This window comes from Euwallacea similis, chromosome 4 (assembly GCF_039881205.1).
Source record: "Euwallacea similis isolate ESF13 chromosome 4, ESF131.1, whole genome shotgun sequence".
NCBI classification, from domain to species: domain Eukaryota; kingdom Metazoa; phylum Arthropoda; class Insecta; order Coleoptera; family Curculionidae; genus Euwallacea; species Euwallacea similis.
The window spans coordinates 2,711,222-2,735,734 of record NC_089612.1 but is presented as its reverse complement, the minus strand read 5'-3'; the positions used below and the strand labels follow the sequence as shown (position 1 = coordinate 2,735,734).

The 24,513-nt window shown below is 35.4% G+C and overlaps 3 protein-coding genes across 9 annotated transcripts in view; 2 read left to right on the top strand and 1 right to left on the bottom strand.

Moving 5' to 3' along the window:
• The window catches only part of loh (lonely heart), a 46,083-nt gene that overhangs the window by 17,055 nt on the left and 4,515 nt on the right, over positions 1-24,513 (bottom strand). For 2 of the 3 annotated variants that reach the window (XM_066389169.1, XM_066389167.1), the window contains exons 1-6: positions 17,070-17,107; positions 16,900-16,999; positions 11,000-11,151; positions 8,248-8,341; positions 7,801-7,900; positions 7,013-7,176 (exon numbers count right to left, since the gene is read on the bottom strand). In XM_066389169.1, the coding sequence (XP_066245266.1) occupies positions 7,013-7,176; positions 7,801-7,900; positions 8,248-8,341; positions 11,000-11,151; positions 16,900-16,999; positions 17,070-17,092 (633 nt within the window). In that variant the 5' untranslated portion in view covers positions 17,093-17,107. Of the gene's footprint in view, positions 1-7,012; positions 7,177-7,800; positions 7,901-8,247; positions 8,342-10,999; positions 11,152-16,899; positions 17,000-17,069; positions 17,108-24,513 lie in introns of those variants that run through there. The other variant, XM_066389168.1, reaches the window with a different exon arrangement.
• Positions 10,064-22,806, top strand: LOC136408282 (gustatory and odorant receptor 22-like). 4 transcript variants are annotated; one of them, XM_066389173.1, is made up of 7 exons: positions 16,226-16,611; positions 16,674-16,836; positions 19,968-20,280; positions 20,336-20,919; positions 20,979-21,192; positions 21,251-21,395; positions 22,641-22,806. In XM_066389173.1, the coding sequence occupies exons 2-7, from the start codon at positions 16,821-16,823 to the stop codon at positions 22,770-22,772; spliced, it is 1,404 nt and encodes a 467-aa protein (XP_066245270.1). In that variant the 5' UTR covers positions 16,226-16,611; positions 16,674-16,820; the 3' UTR covers positions 22,773-22,806. The 4 variants fall into 4 exon arrangements, with proteins under 4 accessions (XP_066245273.1, XP_066245270.1, XP_066245271.1 ...); XM_066389176.1 differs by lacking the exons at positions 16,226-16,611; positions 16,674-16,836 and adding an exon at positions 10,064-10,143; XM_066389174.1 differs by lacking the exon at positions 16,674-16,836.
• Positions 14,316-24,513, top strand: part of LOC136408276 (uncharacterized) — a 27,523-nt gene continuing 17,325 nt past the window's right edge. The window contains exon 1 of one of the 2 annotated variants that reach the window (XM_066389164.1): positions 14,316-14,326. The gene's annotated coding sequence lies outside the window, so the exon portion shown is untranslated. Of the gene's footprint in view, positions 14,327-18,021; positions 18,037-24,513 lie in introns of those variants that run through there. The other variant, XM_066389161.1, reaches the window with a different exon arrangement.

Here is a 24,513-nt window from a genome sequence, read left to right as displayed (position 1 = left end):
CGCAACATGTTGACTGTCAATTGCCACAATAATTGAATTGTAAATTTTATCAGATGTAAAAATAGTAGAGCAATATCTGAGATTTTTTTAGATGTCTTAAACTTCATAGAGATTTTCAGAAAACACACCGATTCAATAATTTTTTTAATGGGTATTTACAGAGAATTAATTCCTTCCCTTCTTGTTTGTAATGCGTAGATAAAAAATGAAATTAAAACAGAAACACCAATAAAATCGCAAATACATATAGGTTTTTCCTAGAAATGTGATGAATGTCTACAAAAATGGCACCTCAGCATGAATCATTTTTTAAACCAACATGGCTGCCATGCTCATTTGCCAGTTTGTCAGAACGACAGACAGGGCACACATGTGGCAGCTGTCAGTGCCTGGAAGCAACGTTGCCAAACTAACTCTTTTATATACATTTTTAAGCTTAACAAAAACACCCATTCTATTGGACTATTTGTGGATATTCATATGAAGAAGTTTTTTCGCTTCTTCATTTACGATGTAGATAAACCCTATACTTGCAGGCACATGCAAACAATCAAGATTTTATTATTAAACAAGCGAAACATTCATTTCCAGGAGCTATCCGTCGATCTGTCGGTTCGATAACGCGCGGTACTACCTGTTTCAACCATTGTTTGCGAAACTAAGAGTTCTTATCTCTGCAATGCGTTTCAATTGTTCCGCAGACAACCCCGTTCCGCTAGATTAAACTATATACCACTTAGCCAACAGCCCATCATCATTTTTTCCTCTTTTCAACATCTCGACGGTGCCAACGAGCTGTAAGTACCAGTGTTATCGAGCATTACAGGAATTTATTGAAAATGCTTTTATTTATAGAGTTCGCGTGCGCAATTTGCGACCTTCAATATTGCGGATATTCGGCCTTTTAAACTAACAAATTGCCCTGGCATCCAGACTGCGAAAACTATGTAACACCCGAGCTAATAACAACGGTTTATCTCGTAGATATGTATTTGCAACCATTACGAGGTCATTTCAATACTTAGACATCTAAATATCCATTTTAGGAACCTCTATTTCTTATTAATAAATTTTTATCAGTTTGGCAATAGTGTATTCGAGCAATGAGAGCCGCCAAATTGCGTCCTCTTTGTCGCACTTAAATATCCGGTCAACATACCGCTTTGACAAATGACTGATGCCATGTTGTCATTTAGCGAAGGGTTTCATAGAAGAATATTTGTAGGGAAAAATCCATATGATTTAAAAAAAAATTATTATGAATTTTAAATGGTCGCAAAGGTGAATATCAGTAAACTGTAATAATCAACAACATACAATTTTGATTGTTGAAACTGTTTCTAGTCTCCATATTTTCAATTGAGACGTGTACCATAATGCTAGTAGAGAGCACTACAGTTTATGAAACAAGAAAATTTATATTGAAAACATAATTTTTCATTTTTCGTGCTTAGAATTTTTTTGGACGAATTTTAATGATAAAAGGTTTATGGCATAAATGATGTCACATAAAAGTGACGTTTTAAACACTTTTATTTAATCCTTCAGTTCTATTTGAATTATTAATTTTGAAGAACTAATATAAAATTTTGAGAAGTCGGGAAAAGAAATCAGTTCCGAATCTCGGTTATTTACTTGGCGACAATTAAAATTGCTTAAGTCAATGTCAAAAGCCATTCACGTCCTAAACCTGTTATTATCTGTGGGCAGTAAATCACCTGGGAATCGGATTTAAATAAGTCAGAAACGCGGCTGTTGACAAAATTTTTCATCATTGTTTGCGTTTTCCTCGATTTTATTGTCCGGACGGGGCCGTCTCTCGCAATGAATTATTGAGGCTGAAATACGACTCAAAAATAACTTCTCGGACGCCCCTTCTCAATTTGAGTTAAATTTACAGTCGAGATGCCACTACAATGAAATAATAATCCCACGCCTACGCTGCAGACTCAAAGGGATCCAGAGTAGCCTTAAAAGCCTCTCAAAATGGTCAATATTAACTGAAATGTGGCGGCACTTGACGGGGACCCTCATTATTAAATGTGTTTTCGCAAAAACAATGATAGGCAAATATACTCAGTGACAGTGAAACGACGAGGTACTCAATTTTGCCTCTAAAATGGATTGAAATTTAAAACAATTTGTCTTGATAACATTTTTCTAATTATATGAAATTTTAACTGAACCAACAATCTGTTCTGCAAATGGCAACACGGCGCTAGTTGTTTGTTAAACTGTTATGGCCGCCATGCCTAGAGGACCTATAAGCGTGACAGAAACAAAATATAAATGACAACTGTCCACAACTAATTTCCATGTTGCCAAACTGACAAATTTTTCCCTTAGATTTCTGAGTTTGTTTATCATGTTTCTTACAATACCCTTTGCAATATTTCTCTAATTTTCATTGTAAAAAAAAATCTATCTTTAACAGAGAGTTAGCCGCGTGTCTGCCGTGCCAACGTAGCATAAAAGCTTAAATAAATTGCATATTAACCGCGTCAGTTTGAATCGAGACAGGAGAAATGAGATTTATGGCAAAACTGGCTTATTGGTGTATTATATTCGCGCTTTGGGTGTGATATCTGTATTAAAGATGAGTGACGGCCGCATCGTAGAGCAATCTGATGTATATTACAGATAAGCATGGGATTGAATTCACCGAGTTTTGCGTATAACGAGAGAGGCTCTTTGACCTGTAAGTGTTGCGGTTTTACGGAATCCTGCATATTGGGGTGAAGCTGATGATAACAGACACTTAGTTGGGAAGTATAACCAGGTGGTCTTACGATTAGGCGATTCGCTTGATTCATCTTTTTTGTCGATATACAGTGCGTACAAAAAAATATTCGTACACCTTGAATTCTATCAGTAGAATTGATATAATATATATTAATGTTGAAGTGCGTTTATTTGAATACTTTATTAAGATTATCCCAACCTTACCCTATTATAATACTCAAATTTAACACAAGAAACACAAAATGTATATACTTTAGCAAAATATGAACGTTTATTAGAGTATAAAAATGTGTAAGTATGTATATACCAAAAAAAGTATTCGTACATCTATTATCATAGGAAAAGCATAATTAAATAACAAATAAGTATACATATACTATGTATATATTTATAAATGTTTTGTTTAGAACCCACTGGAATAGATAACACTCTGTAACCATCGTAGCATTAAAGAAACCAAATTTTCAGTGAGCTCTTGAGGAATTAAAGACCATGCTTGCAGAAGAACTCTTCGCCAAGCGTCTTGTTCATTATGTCAAGTTTTCTAATTTGTTTCTCTAAGTGGGACCACAAGTGGTCAACAAGATTACGACTGATTTCATTAATCCAAGGTTTTTTCTGGCTACTCTGCCATGGAATGTAGCTTCTTTTAAAAGATTTCTAACAGTTTGGGCGAATATTTTAAAGCCAGTAGGATTTTTAAGATCCGATATGAGTTTCGCTGTATTAATTAAGGGATTATCCTATATTATACGGATAATAAAGTTTCGTTGCCGATTCTTTATTTTCCTAGATCTTCCTCCAGGTACAATTAATAGGACATTCACCCTATTCTTGAATTTGCTTATAACTTATTAAGTGGTATTGTGACACTTTACACTTTTAACAATTTCACGTAACGAATTTCCTTGTTTATAGAGGTCAACAATTAGATTACGCATATTAAGACTTAATTTAGACACTTTTCGAGGCACGTTTCAAGGCACGTTGATGATTGGTACCGCAGTTAAATTTTTTAGCATCTCGAACTCACTATCATTAAACTATTAAACCAGACATTAATACCTTCAAGCGTGTAAAGAATGGCATAAATTTATTTTTTGTTTCGTTATGCGAATACTTTCTGGACGTGTTTTCTATGCTCGATCAGAAATGTGTTATTATAAGTAATCTTAGTGCAATTTAAACTATGGTATTGATCTGATATTTTACTACAACAATAGTTAGAACCGATAATTTTCAAATACATACTTTTCCAGGAGGGTCTGAGGGCCTGTGGTTCTAGCAATGTAATATCCAAATCTAATAATTGCATATTTTAATAAATATGCATTATTATTAAAAAAAAACATCATCACCTCTCAAAATATCTCTCCATACACGTCAAGAATAACTTGCACGCACTGAATTATTCATCACCAAAACTCGCAGTTACCATGATCTATGATGAGCTGCAGGTGAATACCAAATCAGCCGTTTCATCTCCCGACGACAATCGCTTTAATTAACGCTTAATAATTGCACGAATGGCACTTTGAATATGAATTTAAGGATGTTTGCGTTTCACCGCATCACTAATTCGAAATTTAAACCTGAATTAGGCGCCATAAATTTCCTATCCTGAGGTCCTGTGGTCGCGCTGATGGCACCTGACAAACATACAAATAGTAAAATTTCAGTGAAAACCACATTAATCGATAGTTATTGGCGTGTGTGTGTGTCATGGTCCAAGCCTATAAACGTCTTATGACTATTTCATTCAGTTTTTTGCCCGTATTGTTAAGAATTTCCTTAATGTTTGCTTAAATTGCTCCGTTAGTTGCGAATTCCTATTAAAACATTATTTATCTTCATAATTACTCTTTGCAACTGAATCCAGTTTTTATGAATGCAAATTACAATGATAGACGCAAAAGCAGACTGGAACGGCGCCATGTCTCGTTCCTTTCATTCAATCAAAATAATTGAGAGTGCTGTATAGAAAAAAAATTACCAATACAATTATTTACTCTTATAATGTCCATTGAACGACCAAATAATGTTTGAGGTAATAGATATTAATTGATTAATTAATCAGGCAAAATCAAAGGAGTGTTTAATTCCACCCTTATTGGTGTTCTTAAAAAAATAAAAGACTTGATGAACGATCCCTATCAAATGCATCTAACGTATTTACAGAGAAACCATCTCTTGAGATTCTCGAGCGAAAAAGACAGTATGTTTTTTTTTATTTTTGTTATTAAGCCAAGATGGTGCCACATCATACTATTCATAAGGTGTTTGGAAAAAAAGTACGGCTCGCTGAACTATTGCGGTGGGTGGGAAGGCCAAGATCATCGAAACACAGATCTCGTTACGGAGATAATCAAGAACAGAGTATTTTTGTATGCAAATGCGGCTCTAAAAGAATGTTGATAGTGTTGTTGTAGAGTGCCTTTTTCCTGTGTTAGAATTCGTACGCCGTAATGTAATAGGCGGTTCACACCTCCTTCAATGTTCCCTTTGTGCTCCGTCCTGATTATGAATCTTGTACGAGATGTGCCCCTTTCGGTTGCATCACAACGTCATTGTGGGCAAAATACGATAGATTATCTAATGGGCGTGGAAAACAAACATTCTTACACCGAACGACCATCAGGTAGCCCCTGGGCGCCTATTTCGCTTCGCATCTATACTTACAACTTCATTCCTCTCTTCCTGTAACGCGTGATTTACAGTCGACACGTTCAATTGCGCAATAATTCCTGTATTCTCGCAGTTCGATATTAATTTATGGCCCCACAATGGAGCATATGCAATTAGTTTAATGGATCGTAATGCTCCCCTCATCGTTCAAGTAATAATAATTATTATTACGCTAAGCAAATTTGCGGCACAGATTCGAGCGTATGATAGATTAAAGAGGTTATTGATGGGTTTGTTTCGATACAGTGTCAATGGCCATTGGATGGCAACATGGGAAAAAAATTGCCACGAGAATGGGTCATTTGTCAATATGGGGAACTCGGTTTATAGATACATCTTGCACGCCATTGGAATTGTATAGTTTATTTTTTAATAAATCAGGTTCCTCAATTATTTCATAGAAATTGGAATGTGGACAGAACATTAAGAGGGTTTAAAATATGGTGCCACGTGACACGTTATCAGTAACACCTTATTTATATGTTGACAAATGAAAACGTTCTAAGAATGTTTAAAGTTGTAAATTTTGACTGAAGATTTGCCCATTTTCGGGACTGTATGGGGATTAAACACATTGAAGCAGCACAGAAACACTTTTAAACAAAAATGTTTTTTTTTGAGAAAATAAAAAAAATGATCATTTGAGTCACAAAATGAAATCTGGCGGTATATTAATACTTGAGTATCTGTTACGGTAACTGGAATTCCTTTTAAAAGTTTCGAGTAGAGTTTCAATTTTACTAGAAATATACAACCTTCAAATCTTATAAATTTTACTATTTTCTCAAATATGCTGACTTTAGGCGAACTTATAAATTTATTAGCACAAGTGGAAAGTTAACGTAAGACCAATTTCATAATTATCACATCCATATCATATACAATATAGAATTTTAGCTATAAGTGTTAGGGCTTACATTAAAGAAATTGGTTACTATTAAAAATCGATTTGTCGTCATAATGCCCATATATTTTTCTTACGTCTTACTCATCAATTGATCTTGTATTCTTTCATACACTAATTTATCCACTTTATTATGAAAAGAAAATTAATCATTTACGACCCTTATAGAAAGCAATATTATTATTTACTTATATGTATCAACCTTCACAATGTAGGTGGAAAAAAGTAGATAAAAAAATATAGAAAAAAGTCAAAATATAATTATATAAACTCTGCGAAAATATGCAGCGATAATTAGTACATGTTTCATTCACCATTACATCAAGATATTTGAGTAAAATATTAATTGCATATGTACATTTATTATTCGTACATAAAGAAATACAACAATTTATAACATATTCTGCATTCACCATTGCATCCAGAAAAATAAGCAAAGTATTAGTTAATGAGTTTATCTATCAAATTAATAGAAAAATACTTCTTAAATTGTTAAGACAGAACATAATACATGACGACCTTCAAGGCAATTTTTTTCCGTTCAGTTCTTTTCTTGGGTCGTTGACTGAAACACCCGTAACTTAATAAATTTATGCGCCAACTTCCCTCTACAATATATCCACGCCCTCATCCTTGATTGCAATTTAACCCCTTGCAAAATAATGATCAGTAGGTACTCACCTTACAATATCCATCTATACACACCCCTTTTGTACCCTTGGGGGCTGATTTTCCGGTTGAGGTGACGGGCCGATAACAAGGGGTCCCGTCAATCACGGTTTTGTTAAACGTGGCGTAGAACTTCATTCCCACTGGTCGACAATTTAGGGCACACTCCGTCTCACCTAAATAAACAAATAATTCGAAATTAATTAAGAATCAACTTAAATTCAAAAAAATGTAAAAATAAATCATGAAAGTAAATGGAAGAAACTATATACTATAATAATTGACTTACAAGACATTACGATCACGATTCATTTAGTTACACTTAATTAATAGTAAAAGGAACTGTGGTAAATAATTGAAAGATAAACGTGATATGAAGAATTTTTCTCTATGTTTTTTCCATAGATTTTTTAAATCTAAGCTCTAAATTTTCCAAGGGATTTCAAATTTTGGGGCTATTTTTGAGAGGTTTTTTTAATTTGCATAGTTTATCATATCGTTTTTGGACTTTGCCGTGGTGTTTTTAGTTTTTGCGTGTTATCGAATTAATCTGGTTCTAATTTTTATTAAGTCTAAAACCTCAAAATTAGAGGTGGATTTTTTTAGCCATTTGTCGTAAATTTCCAAAAGATTCGCAGTTTTAAGGCCAAAAATTTAACATCTCTAAATAAAGCAAAAAGTTTTTCTTCATCAACAATCCAACAATCTTCATTACATACTAACTCCTTACAAATAAATTAAATTGCATAATAATTCACAAAACAATTTACAGCTTCGCTAATGAACCAATCTTCACTTACCCTGATAGTACGGTTCCCAATGGTAGGTGGTACCTTTGAAGGGCCGATTGTTGAAAGCGGCACATTGTTCGTATCGGAAATCTCGATTGCTCGGGCAATCCTGCGACCCGTAATGAAGTTAATGAATAGTCGGATTAATCAATTTGAATAGGAGAAACATTTGTTATCGTGCTTCAAACGTCCGATTCAATTAACCCATCACGGGCGGTTCTAATGAAACCAGACGCGCATTTTCTGAATATAAAGTTTACATTTGTGAGTCGTAAATGTGAGTTCATTATTTTATGGTGATATTGGGATTTAATGGGCCGAAATATCTTTTAGTAAATTTGGGAAATGTGTATTCATCTGTGCCCACGCATCGGTAGAAGAGATAAATATGTTTCTCTTTACTTTGAGGACTCATTTTTTTGATTTAGTTTTACTCCAGACAATTTTAATCCTTACCTCTGTGTTACACAAATGTATTCGTTTGTACAGGCCCACGCATTCATTAGTGGGTTTCCAGTCTTGTCGTCTTCGACGCAGTCTCTTCACGAACCTGCAATAAATTAAAATAAAATAATCTCTTAAATTATACCACGACTTTAAAATTTTTCAATCCCTCACGTGCAACATAAAACCCGATTTACTTAACATCATTTTAAAGAGAAATCTTACAGCCACAGCGAGATTCGGGGATAATAAAGCTGTCTTCGTATGCATGAGAGCGGCAAACAAAAGCTTTTATCTGTTCACTAGTGCAACAGTGATAAATAACTCAAATTTTGTAGTCACTGAGCAAATAACAAATTGATACGCACGTGAGGAATTGCCCCCGGGGAAGCGGTCCTGCTGAGGCCCTTCCAAACGATCTCGCTCGTAAATAACCACTTGAAGGTACAAAGTAATTTCGGGGGTGCTGATGTTAGTTTAATTAACTTTTTGATTGATCGTTTCGTTTGGAAGCTTTGTTCGTCTAAACTATAGACAGAGATTTTTTCCAAAACATTTATGGCTTCAAAATTTCCTTTCAACTGCCCATTAACTTTCAAACTATTTCAAAAGAGATCAAATGATAGTTTTGCTTTCATCGGCGTTTTAATGGTAATTACGTCCCAAGCAATAGAGCTTTTCTCAACATGTGGCAACCAAGGCTGGTGTTCGTATTTGAACAATTCGAATAGCGCAATTACTCGAATCTTTTAATGAATTATTTAAATTATATTCTCAAAGATGCTTTCGAAGACCCTTAACCTCAATGGGTTCAGGGGTAAGCGAGTCTTGGTTCACAGCAAAATGTGGACAAGGATATGCTTATACGGTGTTCAATATCACAATTTTGCAATAAATCACAAGCGTATCATAATGTTTTAGAACTCAACAGTTTTCTAAAATTATCTACTTCAAAAATTTTCAAACTGTTTTTTAGTCCTTAAATGTGTTTAGTATGTTTTTTCTATGGCTCTAGTATAATTTTTTATCATTCCACATTCCGCAGTGAAAACCTTAAGCACTGCTCAAAAAAACCTCAGAGACCACTTTGCGAAAGAACTAGTTCGAAGCGCATTCCAATAGATGGCGCTAGAGTACCTTAACTTCGGCTGACGCTTTTTTAATTTTATATTTGATTATTATCGGCTAGTAATAGCTCCATTCATATGGACATATATAGGTCGAAAATTTGTTTATAGCGAGTGTATATGTCAAAATCTTCAAATGGTTTTCTAAACATACAACTGAACATCGCTGATGCAATTGGGGCTTCATGTCACGTGATCAAACATCAATAAAAATTATTTACACGTGTCCCCATTACGGAAGGTTTTTACGCGCTAAACGTGTGCTAAAAAATTCCAATCTTAATCAGTCATAACTTTTATAATTAGAGGACGCACCTTTAGTATGTGATCATGATGAAAATGGGGGTCCGGCCTTTTACTTGTTGGCGGCAGAATAACCCAAAATCAATTCTTCTTTTAATTCCATAATACGCATTATCAATCAAGTTTGATGAAATCTGAGAAATAATTGATAAGCAATAACGCGCGTTTCTAGCGCAGAATGTAGCGGAAACCACAGCCTCTCACACCCAACAGAACCCAGTTGGTTGCACCGGAACAATGGGTACTAAATCAGCACTGTCAGGGCCCTCTTATCCCATTTAAATTGCACTGTGTCATCGCTAAAAACGGCCCTAATAGGGCGAAGCGGAAATTCCCGGTGGATCTAGATCTAAGGTTCTCTGCAACGTATTATTTGCTCAGATCCATCGTGTGTGCGGCGAAGGTTTAATGTGTATGTGCGGAGATAGAAAAAACTATAAATCACGGACATACAAGTTATTACACTGCGTCTAAATAGGTAATTATCAGGTAGAATGCGTTTGGTTGTTGAAGTCTAAATCTGATTAGTGGGCAGAAACTGCGACTAGCTAGAAATGGGTTCTTCAACCTAACTCATCAAGTCAAGTAGTTCGATATTTTTACGAAATTCTTAACTGCGGAAATTTCAAGATGAAATAGCTACTAAAGTAAGAAAATGAGCTTGTCAATAATGCATAAGGTCAAGAGTTGAAAAATGAGTTTGTCCACGGCTCCATAAGAGTACGTCGAGTAGTTTTACATCATAAGATGTTTGTAAACACATGATAGCGCCTATTCATGTTAATGGTGTAACAAATGCTCGCCAGCGTGAATGATGAGTTCATCATTTCATTGTCGTTTATTGTTATTGATAGTTCAATCCGTACTTAATTCGCTTTAATGCACACGTGTAGAAGTAACAGATTGTTGCTATCTTCACTTATATTTTGATTCGCTATCGGCATCTGCGTTGTGTTGTTATCATTTATTTAATTTGGTTATATTATTTTATTTATTTTTGTCAATATAAACTAAGAATGTAAAATGGCTATTCATACACCGACATGCCAAAGTTGCAACTTCCTAGAAGTATAATGTTTCTTGCAGAACGCTTATTGGCATCAAAAGAACATCAATCGCGAAGGAGAATTTTTAGTCTCTTTCTATCATACGATATAAGTGGGAGACAGAGTATAATATCTTATTGGGATAGCGTTGCAGGAATTTATTATGGCCCAGATCACTGATAGATCTTATAAAGAGTCCCTTCATTTAAAAACAATTAAGAATTATTGCGACGTCACATGAGTACTTTTATTTAAAAAAATAAAGCTGTGCCAAAACTATTAACTTACCTAGAATCTGCTGGTCTGGTAATGCAGTGCCGGACTTGCTGAGTAATTCCTCCTCCGCAGGACCTGGAGCAGCTGCTCCAAGGGGCCCAATTGGACCATTCACCCACCAATTTGGGTTTTTTCTCCACGCTGTTCTGGTAAAGATCATGCACCTAAAAATGATAATTATAAAGTCAAAACATTAAATCAATAATTATTTTTAAACGGTACTGCAAAAAATACTTTTATCTACCATAGGACAAAAGAGAAATGTGATGTGATGCAGGCGATAATGGAAAAAATTAAATGCGAATTTAAAATCCCGTTTACATATGTTATTATCGCTAACATTTTTGTTCTCTACGGATTGCTGAGATATCGGCGTTTTTAGAAATTTTCATGCACATATTGTTTTGAACAAATCCGACACGTTTGAGACGGTTGATTCGACATTTAGGTTCAATTCAATAATATTTATTGCCAAATATCCATCCATTTGCTAACGTTTAGAATTTTGGTTTTTATAAAATTTACTATATTTAATATAAATGTACCACAAGCGCTGTAATTGGAGATACATAACGAGCGTTCTACGTGGACGCTATTTTTCCGCAAGTGTCACGTCCAATTATTCCTTAACGTTTATTTATTCCTCTCTGCTTAATTAACGTTTGCCGTTTATTATTCCTGCGATTTTTCCTTACATTTTTCTGGTTTGATGTACGCATGCACGCGGCTCACGTTTTAGTTTGATGATGAATAGAAAACGACTTGGGCAGTAATAACGATTCATCGCACAAAGGGCCCATTATTTATGCCTAACGAGTTCGGAACAAACTGTATTAGCTGTCATAACATACCCGGTAACGGCGTTTTTCTTTTTGTAGTGTAGATATCCCGCGATGTCAGGTATACAGAGTGCCCCAGAAAGACTGATACAAATGAATATATCGTGTTACCGGATGAAAGAATAGAGGGATTCAGCTCAAAATGCCTTACAAAAATTTGCTTGTTTTCATTCTACAGAATGCGTAAACAAATGTTAAAAGTCGTTGTGCTGCTAAAAGGTACTTGAAACTTCATCCTGATAATAAACATCCAGATCATAGAACTTTCAAATGACTTTACAGCAAAATTAGGGGTACATTTCGTTCAAAACCGAATAATGGAAAATCAAAAATTCTCACTGCGAATCAAGAAGAGACAATGTTCATCCGAATACTGCGGATCCAGAGATTAGCATCGGATGTACACATCTCTGAAACGCCGGGGGTCAGCAAATCATTAAGTTCAAGACTTCTATGGAAAGACAAATTCTTTTCATGCTACCTTACGCCTATTCAAAAATTGCTCTCAATTTCTATAATTTGCTACTCCGAAAGCAACATTATAATTCTTTATATTTTAATAGAATATTGTTCATAAATGATTGGGCAACATTTATAAGAAGAGATATATTTAATTAGGAAAAACGGCCATTTTTTACAACGCAGAATACTCTCATTTGATGGAAGAACATCACTTTCCATATGAATTTTCAATTAATGTGTGACGTGGAATTTTAGGATCACTTGAACTTCTGTTGAACAACATGGTAAACGGTTCTTGATCTTCTTGAGAAGCTACTTTCTTATAGTTTTGCAGGGTGTTTCTCTAGCCTCTAAGCGGTCCTGTTCATTACCCTATACATGTAAGGAAAGTCTTGAATATGAATGTTCCACATCGATGGATTGAATGAGATAGTGAACATCTGTGGCCATCACGAAATCCCGATTTAAATCCATTGGATTATTAAAAAAAAAAACAAGAAACTTATATATAAAACAAATTTTGTTGAATCGCTCTATTTTTTACCTTTTAGCAATCAATACTCATACCTACCATTATTTCTAAAACATTCTGTATCCGTCAAATAAACATTCTTTCTCAATCTAAATTCAGTTTTAATTTGAACCCTAACTGTCCAGGAAACACTTTTCATTTATTGACACATCATTTACATGTATTATATCCGTCATTAACCTACTCGTAACCCGCAGAGAGGAACTTCTTCAGCAACAAACAACTGAAACCTAAATGCGATTATCAGGAAATACTATAAATCCCCCGCAAGCAATAACAAACTTGTATATCGTTATTGCTTTTTTAGAGGCAATAGGCTGCCGCCATTGATTTCCAAACTTAATAAACTGAGTAGAAAAATAAACTTGCCCATACTAGCGATGGCGCTAGGTTGGCGTAAATAGTGGCAAAATATGAGCTTTCGAGTACATAAGCCATTCCTGCACTTGAGCAATGCACGATTATATTATTAATCGACTGATCGTGTCGATAAACCCAAAGTACGTGGTTTTTATCTCTCGAGGGGGATTATTCAAAGCTCGAGAAGGATTTGCGTCAATTTGTGTCAGGAAAAATCGGGTAATTGGATTAAGACATTGTGATGCAAAGGTTATCCCTATGGCAATCAATGGCAAATAGGCCATTGCCCAACATCCATGCGAGATTCTATATACGGCACAGCGTTTCAAACGCGACTAAATTCCTAATTTTCCGCGCAGTTGACTCCGGTAATTCGACAATGAGTTGCATCATCGGCAAAGAGGATCGCCCTGTGTGCGTATATGCTTTTGACTCCGGTAAATGATAAATGATTCTATAAGTTTCTTTGTTTCTAGCCGCATTAATATTCCACGCAAGACGGCAATGTTCACCTGTATCACCATGCCATGAATGCGTCGAAGGTGTATCAAACATTTTGGAAAAATGCCGTAGATGCTGTGTAATGAGTGATAATAATTATCATTTAAAGTTTGAAATAACTGACGTTGCAATCCCAAGAGTCCAACACTTTTTAGCAGGTCCGCAAAGTACAGGTTATGAAATATGGCTAAAAACTTAACTTAAAAACTGAACTTAAAAAAGGCTTTAAGCATTCTAAAAGAGATTTAAATAAAAAATATTTAAAACAGGCATCTGTAAGAACTTGTAAGCAACACAAATATAGTATATACATGCATCGTGGCGTGGTTGTCATGGTTATATGCAAATCTATCAGCGTGTCCCAGCTTAATACTGTTCATTTACTTGTATAAGAGAGAAAAACAAATTTAATAAATGCGTAGACCGTTTATCAACGTAGTCTGGCAACCGTGGCAATATTCACAGAACAAATCGGGCATCCCCCGGATTGAGGCTCCGGAATATACAGGGTGTTTCATAATAGTAGATCAAAAATTCAGAGGGTAAATCTCTAGATGATTTTAAGAAAAAACACTTATGTGAAGATAGGTCCATTTTCGCTTCATGTCTGAATATACTGGGGTGATAGTTTTTTTTTTACTTCAAGTTAGGGTTTGGTTTCTAATAACTTAGTTTCGACATTAAATTTTTCCTTGAAAGTTGGGAAGCGTAAAATAGAAAAATAGAAAATAGAAAAAAAACATATCTTTTAAGGAGAAAACAATGTTTTTAATTTCGTCAATGGCGTCCCCACTGATGCGACCTTGAACATTTTAAACGAAAAATATGATACGCCTCTGTTCTTTAATAAAAATAATTTTCTAAATGCTACATATTTATGTGGAAAAAAGTTTGTTGAGTACTTTTGGTGACATTAACCGTTTTCATAGAAAAAATAAAATGTAGTTATCTATATAAATATACAAAATATATAAATTTAAAGTGACTTCAAAACGGTAATCTTCTGTTTTTACTTATTTTGACAGTTTCGTCATTTTATCTTAAGTACTTAAATTTTACTAGTAAAATATCTATTTCACGTCTTATTATCATATAGTACGTATATTATAGTGTATCATATACGTACATGCTATACATAAACACATAGTTAGTAAAATAGTTAAAGTTATTAAAAATATTTAAGGGGCCTTTTTTCAAAGAAACATAGAGAATTCAGAAAATTATTTTTATTTAAAATATCTAGTGACGTAAATATTTTTCGTTTCGTTTTTATTATTTTCCCCTTAAAAGATATATCTCTACTTCTATATTCTGCTCCCCAATTTTCTTAAACATATTTAAGGCCGGAGCGGATAAAAACACTAAGGAAAAAAATTGCATCACTATATATTTCAGACAGGAAGCAATGTCAGACATGTTCGTATAAACTTTTTTTTTATCATCCACAGGTTTTCTCCCTGAATTTTTGACATACTATTATGAAACATCCTGTAGAATCCGAACATTTTAAGAACACCGTCACGTCATCGTTTTACCAGACCCACACTAGTTAAGTAAATGAAAGTATTATGATATTGCGGTGTTCTTAAAGCCGTCAGACTTCACCCCTATTTTTTGTTTCGCTTTTCAGATGGGGAACCAGATTCACTAGTACAATACGATAAATAGATGCGGTAATTTTACCTTTGGAAAAGCTTGTAAAAGTTCGATTAAAAAAAAAACATATGTTACTTTTATGAATATTTGATCCGTAAATTACTGATTAATTTTAGTCAAGTTTAAACAGCACAATCATATTTTATTCATCAACATATTCGTCCGTTTTACACATGTAATGCATCCCCATGTTATGCCTATGTATGTTACATCACCATTTTTTGGTAATATATCCGGCATGGCTAGATTTTGGTGTCTATTATCCTCAAAAAAGGTTTGCCTTGTATAATAAAACTTTCACTCCTTTCCTTTGTAGAAACTAGAGTATAAGTATATGCGCGTTTTGTTAAATCAGTATAACTGCAACACGCTCATAAAAGATCAATCTTACTATTCATCTAAGTGTTACACTTTAAAGATATCGATAATAAATTAGGCTCATCGAGGTGCATTATTTACAGTGAAATAAATTAGTTCGTAAGTTGTTCCCGAGTTTGCCGTTCCAAGATCCATTACAAACATAATAACTCTGACTTTAAGCAACATTAATTAAATTATTGCATAACTGATAAACATCATGGACTATTGTGACCATTTTGAATTTACCCACATATTCTGTTGGTTTTAAGGACGTCGCAACTATTAAACAGGAATTTTTTCCACCAATGAAATTCGCCATTAAGAATCCCACACTTCCCGTATCACCCTACATGTTGTAAATACACAGGACCGCTTTAAGATTGATTTCGAGTCGAGTCGAAAATAGATCAATATGCGATCTATGCGAGGCCTTGACACGAGATTTTTGCTTGCACACACCAACAATTAAATTCGCGTACTTCGGTGATGGGGTCGATGGCCTCGGGGTTAAGGACCCTTAATCCTGAATATTGAATGTTTGCGAATTAAATTGATGTTTATGCGCGTGTTTATGAAATAGTATCAACAACAACGATTACGAAGTGCAACAATTTGAGCGTTAATCGGAACGAATTCAACTTAGTCTCGCCTATTAAAAAAAAAAATGTAAATTCTAGGAAACTAAAGCCTCATGTGTGAGGTCTGGTTAATTTCATCAACACTCATCATCGTTAATATGATTTATAATTTGAATTCAGTATGGTCATGTTAACTAATACTTGTGCTTTCGGTTATGTGATACTGTTTTCGGTCAAGCCGTTTTCCGTTATTAATTGCCTTCAATTAAACGTGCATTTGCCTCGTTTTGTGCTTATGGGCCCATTTGTTCTCGCTGCTTCTTCTTTCAAGTTAAGGTGATGTTGCTGGGATTTTTATTATTGTGATGATGTTGTTTCTCTTTAATTATCCCTCGCAGGAAATTGCGGTGGTCACACTAAAATATACAATATGAATTACTGATGTAGTTTTCACATCGTAAATCAACGTCAAGAATCCATAAATCCTCTCTGAAGCCACCGATGCAAAATATACACGGATCAAAGGCAACGACAGCAATATTCTCATGCATAACTTCACAAGTACGCACGAATGTTACACCAATGGAATTCTACATGTGCTTAACATATATTTTTCGAACATACCTTAGTAGGATACTTCCCAGATTTCTTATCCTTCCGTTGCCCATCTCCCACCGCCTTTTCGGCCACACACATGTTGACCAGTGCGACGAAAGTCGTAGCCCTGCAACAAAGATAAGATTATTGTTTCCTGTTAATGAAACGTCGATGTAAATCTTGAAATTTACACCCACCACCGTATCGATATGGGAGACATTCGATATCTCCAATTAAAAAATAATACCATATGCAACGTTAGAATCACTCAATTAACAATGTTGTACCGAATTAGTGCTCTACCTTATTTATGTGTTCGATATTGGTTAACTGTACAAAAATGATTGATTGCTTGTACCATTAGAAAAGGAACTTCTGAAATAATTAATCTGAGCTTGATAGGTCCGGGACATTTGCAGAGGCGTACAAAGGCACACAAATTACATTTTATTAATAGTTTTTTAAGCATAACGCCACTGGCAAAATTCCCAATATCTACAGTATTCATAAACATCATCATGTCGATTGATTAGAAAGAATTTCTAAAGAAAGTTGCCGTTAAAGACTTAATTCCGACATCGTGGTCGTCAGCCTAAAAGAAGCAGTGGCTGATCAAGATTGATCATTCCCAATAAGCAGATGACTTGTTCGAATTCATCTTCCGCATAAAAGACAAAGCAGCCAGTTTACGGTAAGTGGTAAGCACATGCATATGGAAAACACTTGATTAGGATGGTTTATCTCCGGCAAGGAACGTGGACGTTTGACCGATCAATCATGGGTGTTAGGACAACGGCTTGTGTAAAGCTTAGGCAGGAAAATTATTCGCCAGTGTTTATGGAAATGAGGCATATACCAGTGCTATCGCCGGTATTTCAGATTGTCAATTAGGTGCTTTAAATATTTAAAATATAACAAAACATAGGCAAAGCTCTGGTATTATTGGTTTTCACAATAATTGACTATTTCAATTTGTGAAAATCATCCTAACTTTTGGTACAACGTCAAATATGTGAGATATGTATAGAACAATTGAGAAATTTCAGATACAAAAGACACGAGAACTTTTATCTGCTTTTAAGAGAATTCACATTAAAATTAAGTAACAACTCTTGACATGGAATTTTAGATGGTAGATTAGATAAAATCTTGGTCAGTTATATTGTACAGGGAGTTTTAAAAAGTTGTTGCCAAACTTGAAGAGATTATAGAGGACATTGTAATAGAAAATGTTTGCATACAAATCCCTAGTTTAAGATAAACCATTCTAGTTCTGGAGCAATTTTTGTCTAAAAATGTAATATTTTCTCATTGACAGTAAAAGACATCAATATTTAAGAAATTTTTATTTAAGACAAAGCAAAAATAATAAATTTATAATAATGTTTCAAAATGGCAATCCCTAACTTCGTTGCATATTCATATTTATTCATCATCATGGAGTCGCGCACTTTTTGTAGCATATGACAATCTAGTTGCACGAAAAAACAGGCTACCATCACTTTCCTTAACAGTTCCTCTTAGGGGCTACAGAGGTTTCATAGACCAAGATGTAACCTCAGAGAAAAACATCCAAAGGGTTTAAATTGGACTATTTTAAATTTTAAAACAAAATTTCGTAGCAAAATGTGATTCACTAAATTCGGTGCGATCGCGAACAAAATCATTTTTTACCAATAACATGTTAGAACTGGAAGTTGGTAAAAATCTTATCGAAAGAGATAAACAGGTTTATTTTGTTTCAAATAATTTTTTGCGTTGCCTTCAATAAAAATTATTTAAATATCGATATCTTTTACTGTCAACGAGAAAACATCACATTTTTGGACAAAAATTATTCTCGGGTCAAAAGGACTCATTTTAGACTAGAGGTTTGTATGCGAAAATTTTCTACCACAATGTCGTCCATGACCTCTTCAAGTTTGGCACTACTTTTTTTAAATATCCTGTAGAATAAATTTAAAGAACCGTAAAATTTTATAAATACAGCGTCTATCAAATAATTAAGATTCAAAATGTACATCAGCTCTTATAAGGCCTCGTCATTATAAATTTTTACAACATGATATTGAAAATATTATTTCAAGCAATAAAGAGGAAATCTAAAATTTGGCTCTGCTCTGTCTTTGAAAAACTACCCTGTACATTATTTACACAAATTACTCAAGTATATTTACGCAAACAAAAATGTGTGGCGCAGAACTTCTGTTCCAAAAAAAGAAATGGTGCAATTTGGCTAAAATGGTAGAAAAAGATACAACCATTAGGTGGTGCTATTGAAGGAGTAAGCAATATTGAACTATATTGATATTCAGATAATTTGCTAAATATAACGCAAATTATGAGTTCGGAAGATTGTTCAGTGTCCAGTATTTGCTTATTAGTTTCCTAATATTCGACATTAAGAGATAATGACTAAATATTATAAAAAATAAGATGCAGTGTCATCAAGTTCCGTGAGAACTTGATGACACTGTTTAGTTCGTTTTAGGACAAGCAAAGAATTGAAATTAATTTCTTATTATAAAAACTTAAAACCCATCCGAATCATAAAATCCATATTCATAATATTTATTATCACATTTATTGTTTATCACCAAATATTATTTTAGTAAATATAATAATGTTTATTTTATTTATATTAAAATTTAAATCTTTCAACTAAACACAGATGCCGAATTTCGGAAAACGTCGACTATCAATTTTTTTCTAAATATAAACCGTTAAACTCGAGTTCCACGAATAACTAGACTTGACTAGGGTTGGTATGCAACCTTGAAAACACGAGGAAATTCCGTATTTTTGCTCTGGCTATTATTAGAATTATCGTTTGGGATTTTAGGGATAAATTCTCACAAATACGAAAATAATAAAATCTTTAGTGTTTTTGAAGATGAACTCTTTTAAATCTTAAGACTACATTTATTTTATTTCCAAATGACTCCAAAATAGTACGAAACCGAATAGTGGGTGCCTACTTACTTATTTTGATGCTCAGTCCTCGTTCTCATCCGCACTCGCATAGTGAGTTCCTCACTTGGAAAATATTACCATCTACTCGATTTTGGGAAAAATATTTGTTTTATTTGTTTTAGATAAATGTATTAAACACACATTAAGAACCCACAAAAAAATAACCGCTACCATGTCGCTGGTATCAATAGATGCGCATACCCTGTTCCTTCAGGCACATGCTCGAGATTACTCGGCCACATCCAGACGAAAGAGCGACAATATACGCATTGTAACTCCCAACACTCATCGTCCAGAGCACGAACCCGACGAAGAACTTCTAGATAAACTCGAGAGATATGACAGCTTCTACGACACCACCAAGAGCTTGCTGGTTATGTTCCAGATCATGGGCGTCATGCCTATAGAAAGACGAAAAGGGAAAACTGTATTCAGGCAAACTAATTTTCCGTTAGTTGTTACGTCATTTAAACCATGCATCATCCATCAGATGGTTCTCCGTGGTAACCGGCTGGGCCTATTTCCTTTACATCGTGGAAACTATATTCGTGAGTATCGTCTTCAGGGAGCGCCTCCTGCTGATCCTGCAACCGGGCAAGCGTTTCGACGAATACATATATGGAATAATCTTTATCAGTATCCTCATTCCCCATTTCCTGCTGCCAATCGGAGCTTGGAGGAATGGTCATGAGGTCGCCAAGTTCAAAAATATGTGGACCAAGTTCCAACTGAAGTACTACAAAATGACTGGCACCCCTATAATCTTCCACAACCTCACTCTCATCACGTATTCCCTCTGCGTATTGTCGTGGGTCGCGGGCATTATGATCATGTTGGCACAGTTCTACTTACAGCCGGACATGCTGTTGTGGCACACCTTCGGCTACTACCATATCTTGGCCATGCTAAACTGTCTTTGCTCCTTATGGTTCGTTAATTGCACCGCCAAGGGTAGAGTTGCAGGGTGGATTGCTGAGAATTTGTCCGCGGCTTTGCACACCAAAGAATCGGCTAAAAAGTTGTCCGAGTACCGGGAGCTTTGGGTGGATTTATCGCACATGATGCAGCAGCTCGGTAAGTATTTTTTACTTCCTTTTATTACGAAGAGAATGATATAAAGATGAATAATACAGGGAAGGCATACAGTGGCATGTACGCCTTGTACTGTCTGCTGGTCCTGCTCACGACCATAGTAGCGACTTACGGGTGTCTAACAGAGATACTCGATCACGGCCTGTCATTCAAAGAAGCGGGGCTGTTTCTTATTGCCTTTTACTGCGTGACTCTGCTGTGCATCATTTGCAACGAGGCGCACGCGGCCTCCAGAAAAATGGGGCCCGAATTCAGGTACTCACGGTTTTGCTTTAAATGTTTTCTCGTGAATACATCCTGCAAAAACTTGTAGGGAACGATTGCTCAATGTCAACCTAGCAACTGTGGATCAAAGAACCGTTCAGGAGGTTCATATGTTCCTCACCGCTCTTGAAAAGAACCCGCCGATTATGAACCTTAATGGGTATGCCAATATCAATAGGAAATTGATTTCCTCGGTAAGAAACTTCTGAGAAAATGCTCAAAGGTAATGTTGAATTGTTGAGGGGAGTACTGGCACAGACCCTCAAAATACAGCGATTTTTAAACCAATGTGCTATTGCTAAAGTAGCACATTACAGGAAGCGTGCGATTTATATAAATTTTATTACAATTTTGTCGTGTTGTTTAAAAAACAAGTTTTCGAAATTTCTACCGCGCTTTCACGATTTCGTTAGAGTTCTGATATTTTCAGTCGTTTAAAAGAATTTCCAAATGTACACCTTGCCTCCTCCATTCCATTATCACTCTCTCAATTTAGACAAAATGTCTTCGAAAATTTCGGGAATGTCACAAAAATTTCACATAACTAGGTCATAGATGGGGCTTTGGGAGGCCGAGAGAAACTGGGGACTTTTACTATTTCCTGTAGGTTCCTCAACTGTTGTCCCTAAAAGATCTCATAAAAAATGATTGCAGTTATTTTCCTCTGTTCAACTAAACAACATGAGCTTTTCCAAAAACGTTGAGTTAAGATACGGAATTCTAAGGAGGGTGGAAACCAACCAGCTCTCCCTGTGTGTTTTCATTTATCAAATTAATATCGTAATAATTATCGACTGTCGCCAATATCTTTTGACAATTTATTAAGCCGTAAAGCGGGTACTGCCCGTTTCATGTTGCGGGCTCACCCACATGTACGTTTTTAAATCGATACAGAGCTCCAGGATCAAAATCTCCACAAACAATAAAGTTTGCTACTTGACTGACAATTTCCATTACCTAAATAATCGTTTAAACTCAATAATATTTCTTCTGCTATATCGGAACTCGATGAATGAACCATGAGTATCCCAGAAGCATGAATTATTTAACCGCTTTTAGTTACTACAAAACCGTTTAATTTGCATTACAAAGATATTCCATGAGTTGACGGTAACCTAGGAACCTAGACAAAGGCCTTATTAAATAGTTTGCCCTTATTTGTATGCAAAATTGGCCCACTGTGCGGCGGTCGTGACGGGAAGCGCAACTCGGTAGCACCGACGACCACCTGGGAGGGCAGAAATCTCGATTTCCACATTAAAAACTAATCGAGAACCAACATGCGAAACCTTTTAATTTAAGCGTCACGATGGTAGCAATTACTTCTATTGCGTGTAGAGAACCACGAAGGGCGCATGAGAAGATTAATTTACTTTACAAAGGTCATGCACGTATAGACTGTGATGACATCAGGATTAGATCTTAGATTTCTTTTATAGACGGTGACTTCGGCAGCCACTTATCTGGTAATGCTGATGCAGTTTCGGCTTACGCTAATGAGGAATGCAGCCATAGCGGCGAAGAAAAATGGCACGGTCCTGCCTCATCAAAATGCTACAGCCTTTGGCTAAAAATCACTTAACACACATTAGATTTATAACGTAACTGTGCGTATATATATATTTTTTTTCGGTGAATAAAGAGAAATTCGATTACTTATTTTCTTTGTTCTTTTTATCCCATGATGTCCCGGATCTAAAAAAAGCGTTGACATCATAACGCGAAGTGTTCGCTCTAAATGGAGCTGTTGAAGGATATACGATGTCAGGCCGGGATGAGAAATTGGAACTGCTCAAGTGTGGCAGCGATGACGTTTTCCAAACATGTACCAGCTATTACCAGTGCGAAAAAGAATGCACGCGGTCATTTTATGCCCATTCAAAACGCCCCGCGCATAATGAACCTATGTCGGCCTATTTTCAGTTGAGAATTTTCACGATCGTAACGTGCTTGTATGGACTGGGTTCCCTTTTAAATAGTTAATTATCAGAATTCGCCCTATAAAGGCAGAAAAACAAATATTACCGCGCCGATTCACGGAACATCGGAAGTGCGGGCGCCACTTGATGCGTGAGCTGGCACAGTAAACGCAGATGGTACTGCCTTGTCCGCGGTAATTTAACGGTGTCTCTGATTACTATCGCGACAAGAAGATTGGCTTTTATATAACCGCGCATTAATTTAGTGAGCCGCCACCAGGCATCTCGAGGGAAATTGAGAGTGAAATAATGCGAAGAAATCAATGTATTATGCTCCAAGAAGCTGAAGAACACTGAAGTAAACATACAACATTTCAACCGTCAATTTTTTTCGTTCACGAACTAAATTAGAACTTGTGTTATGTAACTTTGAATACACGAAGTTGCCGTGCTACATACGAGTATTTAATCCTCAAAATCGAATTTCTCTACATTTCACTTGCCTCATTTCTCTCTTATCTAGTACTAAACTTTTCCTCATTGACTAAATATTGCCGATGATCCAATACGTCCCCAACGTTATCTCTTCTATTACAGTTACAATTCCCATCATTTAAACCATTTTCGGTGTGTTTAATTAAATTTCTCAACTCCAAATACAACGATGCCACTGTTAAGCCTTCGAAAAAAACATCGAAGATAAGCCTGTGAGCTTTTAGAGTGCTAAAACGAATTCAATTTACTTTTGTTAGTTAATCTCTAGTTTCGTCATCAATGTCGGTCGCTAATGATGGGAACATGTGCTGCTGTTTCTGTAAAACTAAAATGCGCACTTAAACGGCAGTAACTTAAATTAGGATCTGGCAGAGAAACAGTAAAATCGATTTTTATTGGTAATTGTAAAAACGGAAATACATATAAAAACCGTGTCAAACTGTCAACGTATCAACCCTGTTAGAAGGTGCATTCGCCATTTTGTCCAAAAACAATAACCCACTTATGGTAACAATATTGGCCTCGTTGCCCCCGAATGTGGCAAAGGAACGACATTCCTCTTATATAAAAAATATGCGGCTATAGGATCACGTCTATTTTTAACGTCTTTGTTTACTCGAAATTGTAAAACTACCATTTATCGTCTGTAAACAGCGTTTATTTGTGTCCATTCATAGGGCCTCAGATCTTTTCGGAAGCGCGTATAACTGGGTCACCGACAAAATGTCACTTTTCCCAATGCGATAGGTTATCGACGTTCAATTAATTCACAATATGATTTATCGACAATGAATTTTTATTTGTTAGATAACGCGCCGCTGCTTATTTGCTATACAAGTGTAATATTGCTTTCATTACTATTATGACATTAAATTGATTTCATTTCGACCACAGAGGA

Bases quoted from the DNA above. Each gene is read 5' to 3' on its own strand.
- LOC136408282 (XM_066389173.1), top strand. The intron at 20,281-20,335 runs GCAAACTAATTT...ATCATCCATCAG, and splicing joins AAAGGGAAAACTGTATTCAG to ATGGTTCTCCGTGGTAACCG. The intron at 21,193-21,250 runs GTACTCACGGTT...AAAAACTTGTAG, and splicing joins AAAATGGGGCCCGAATTCAG to GGAACGATTGCTCAATGTCA.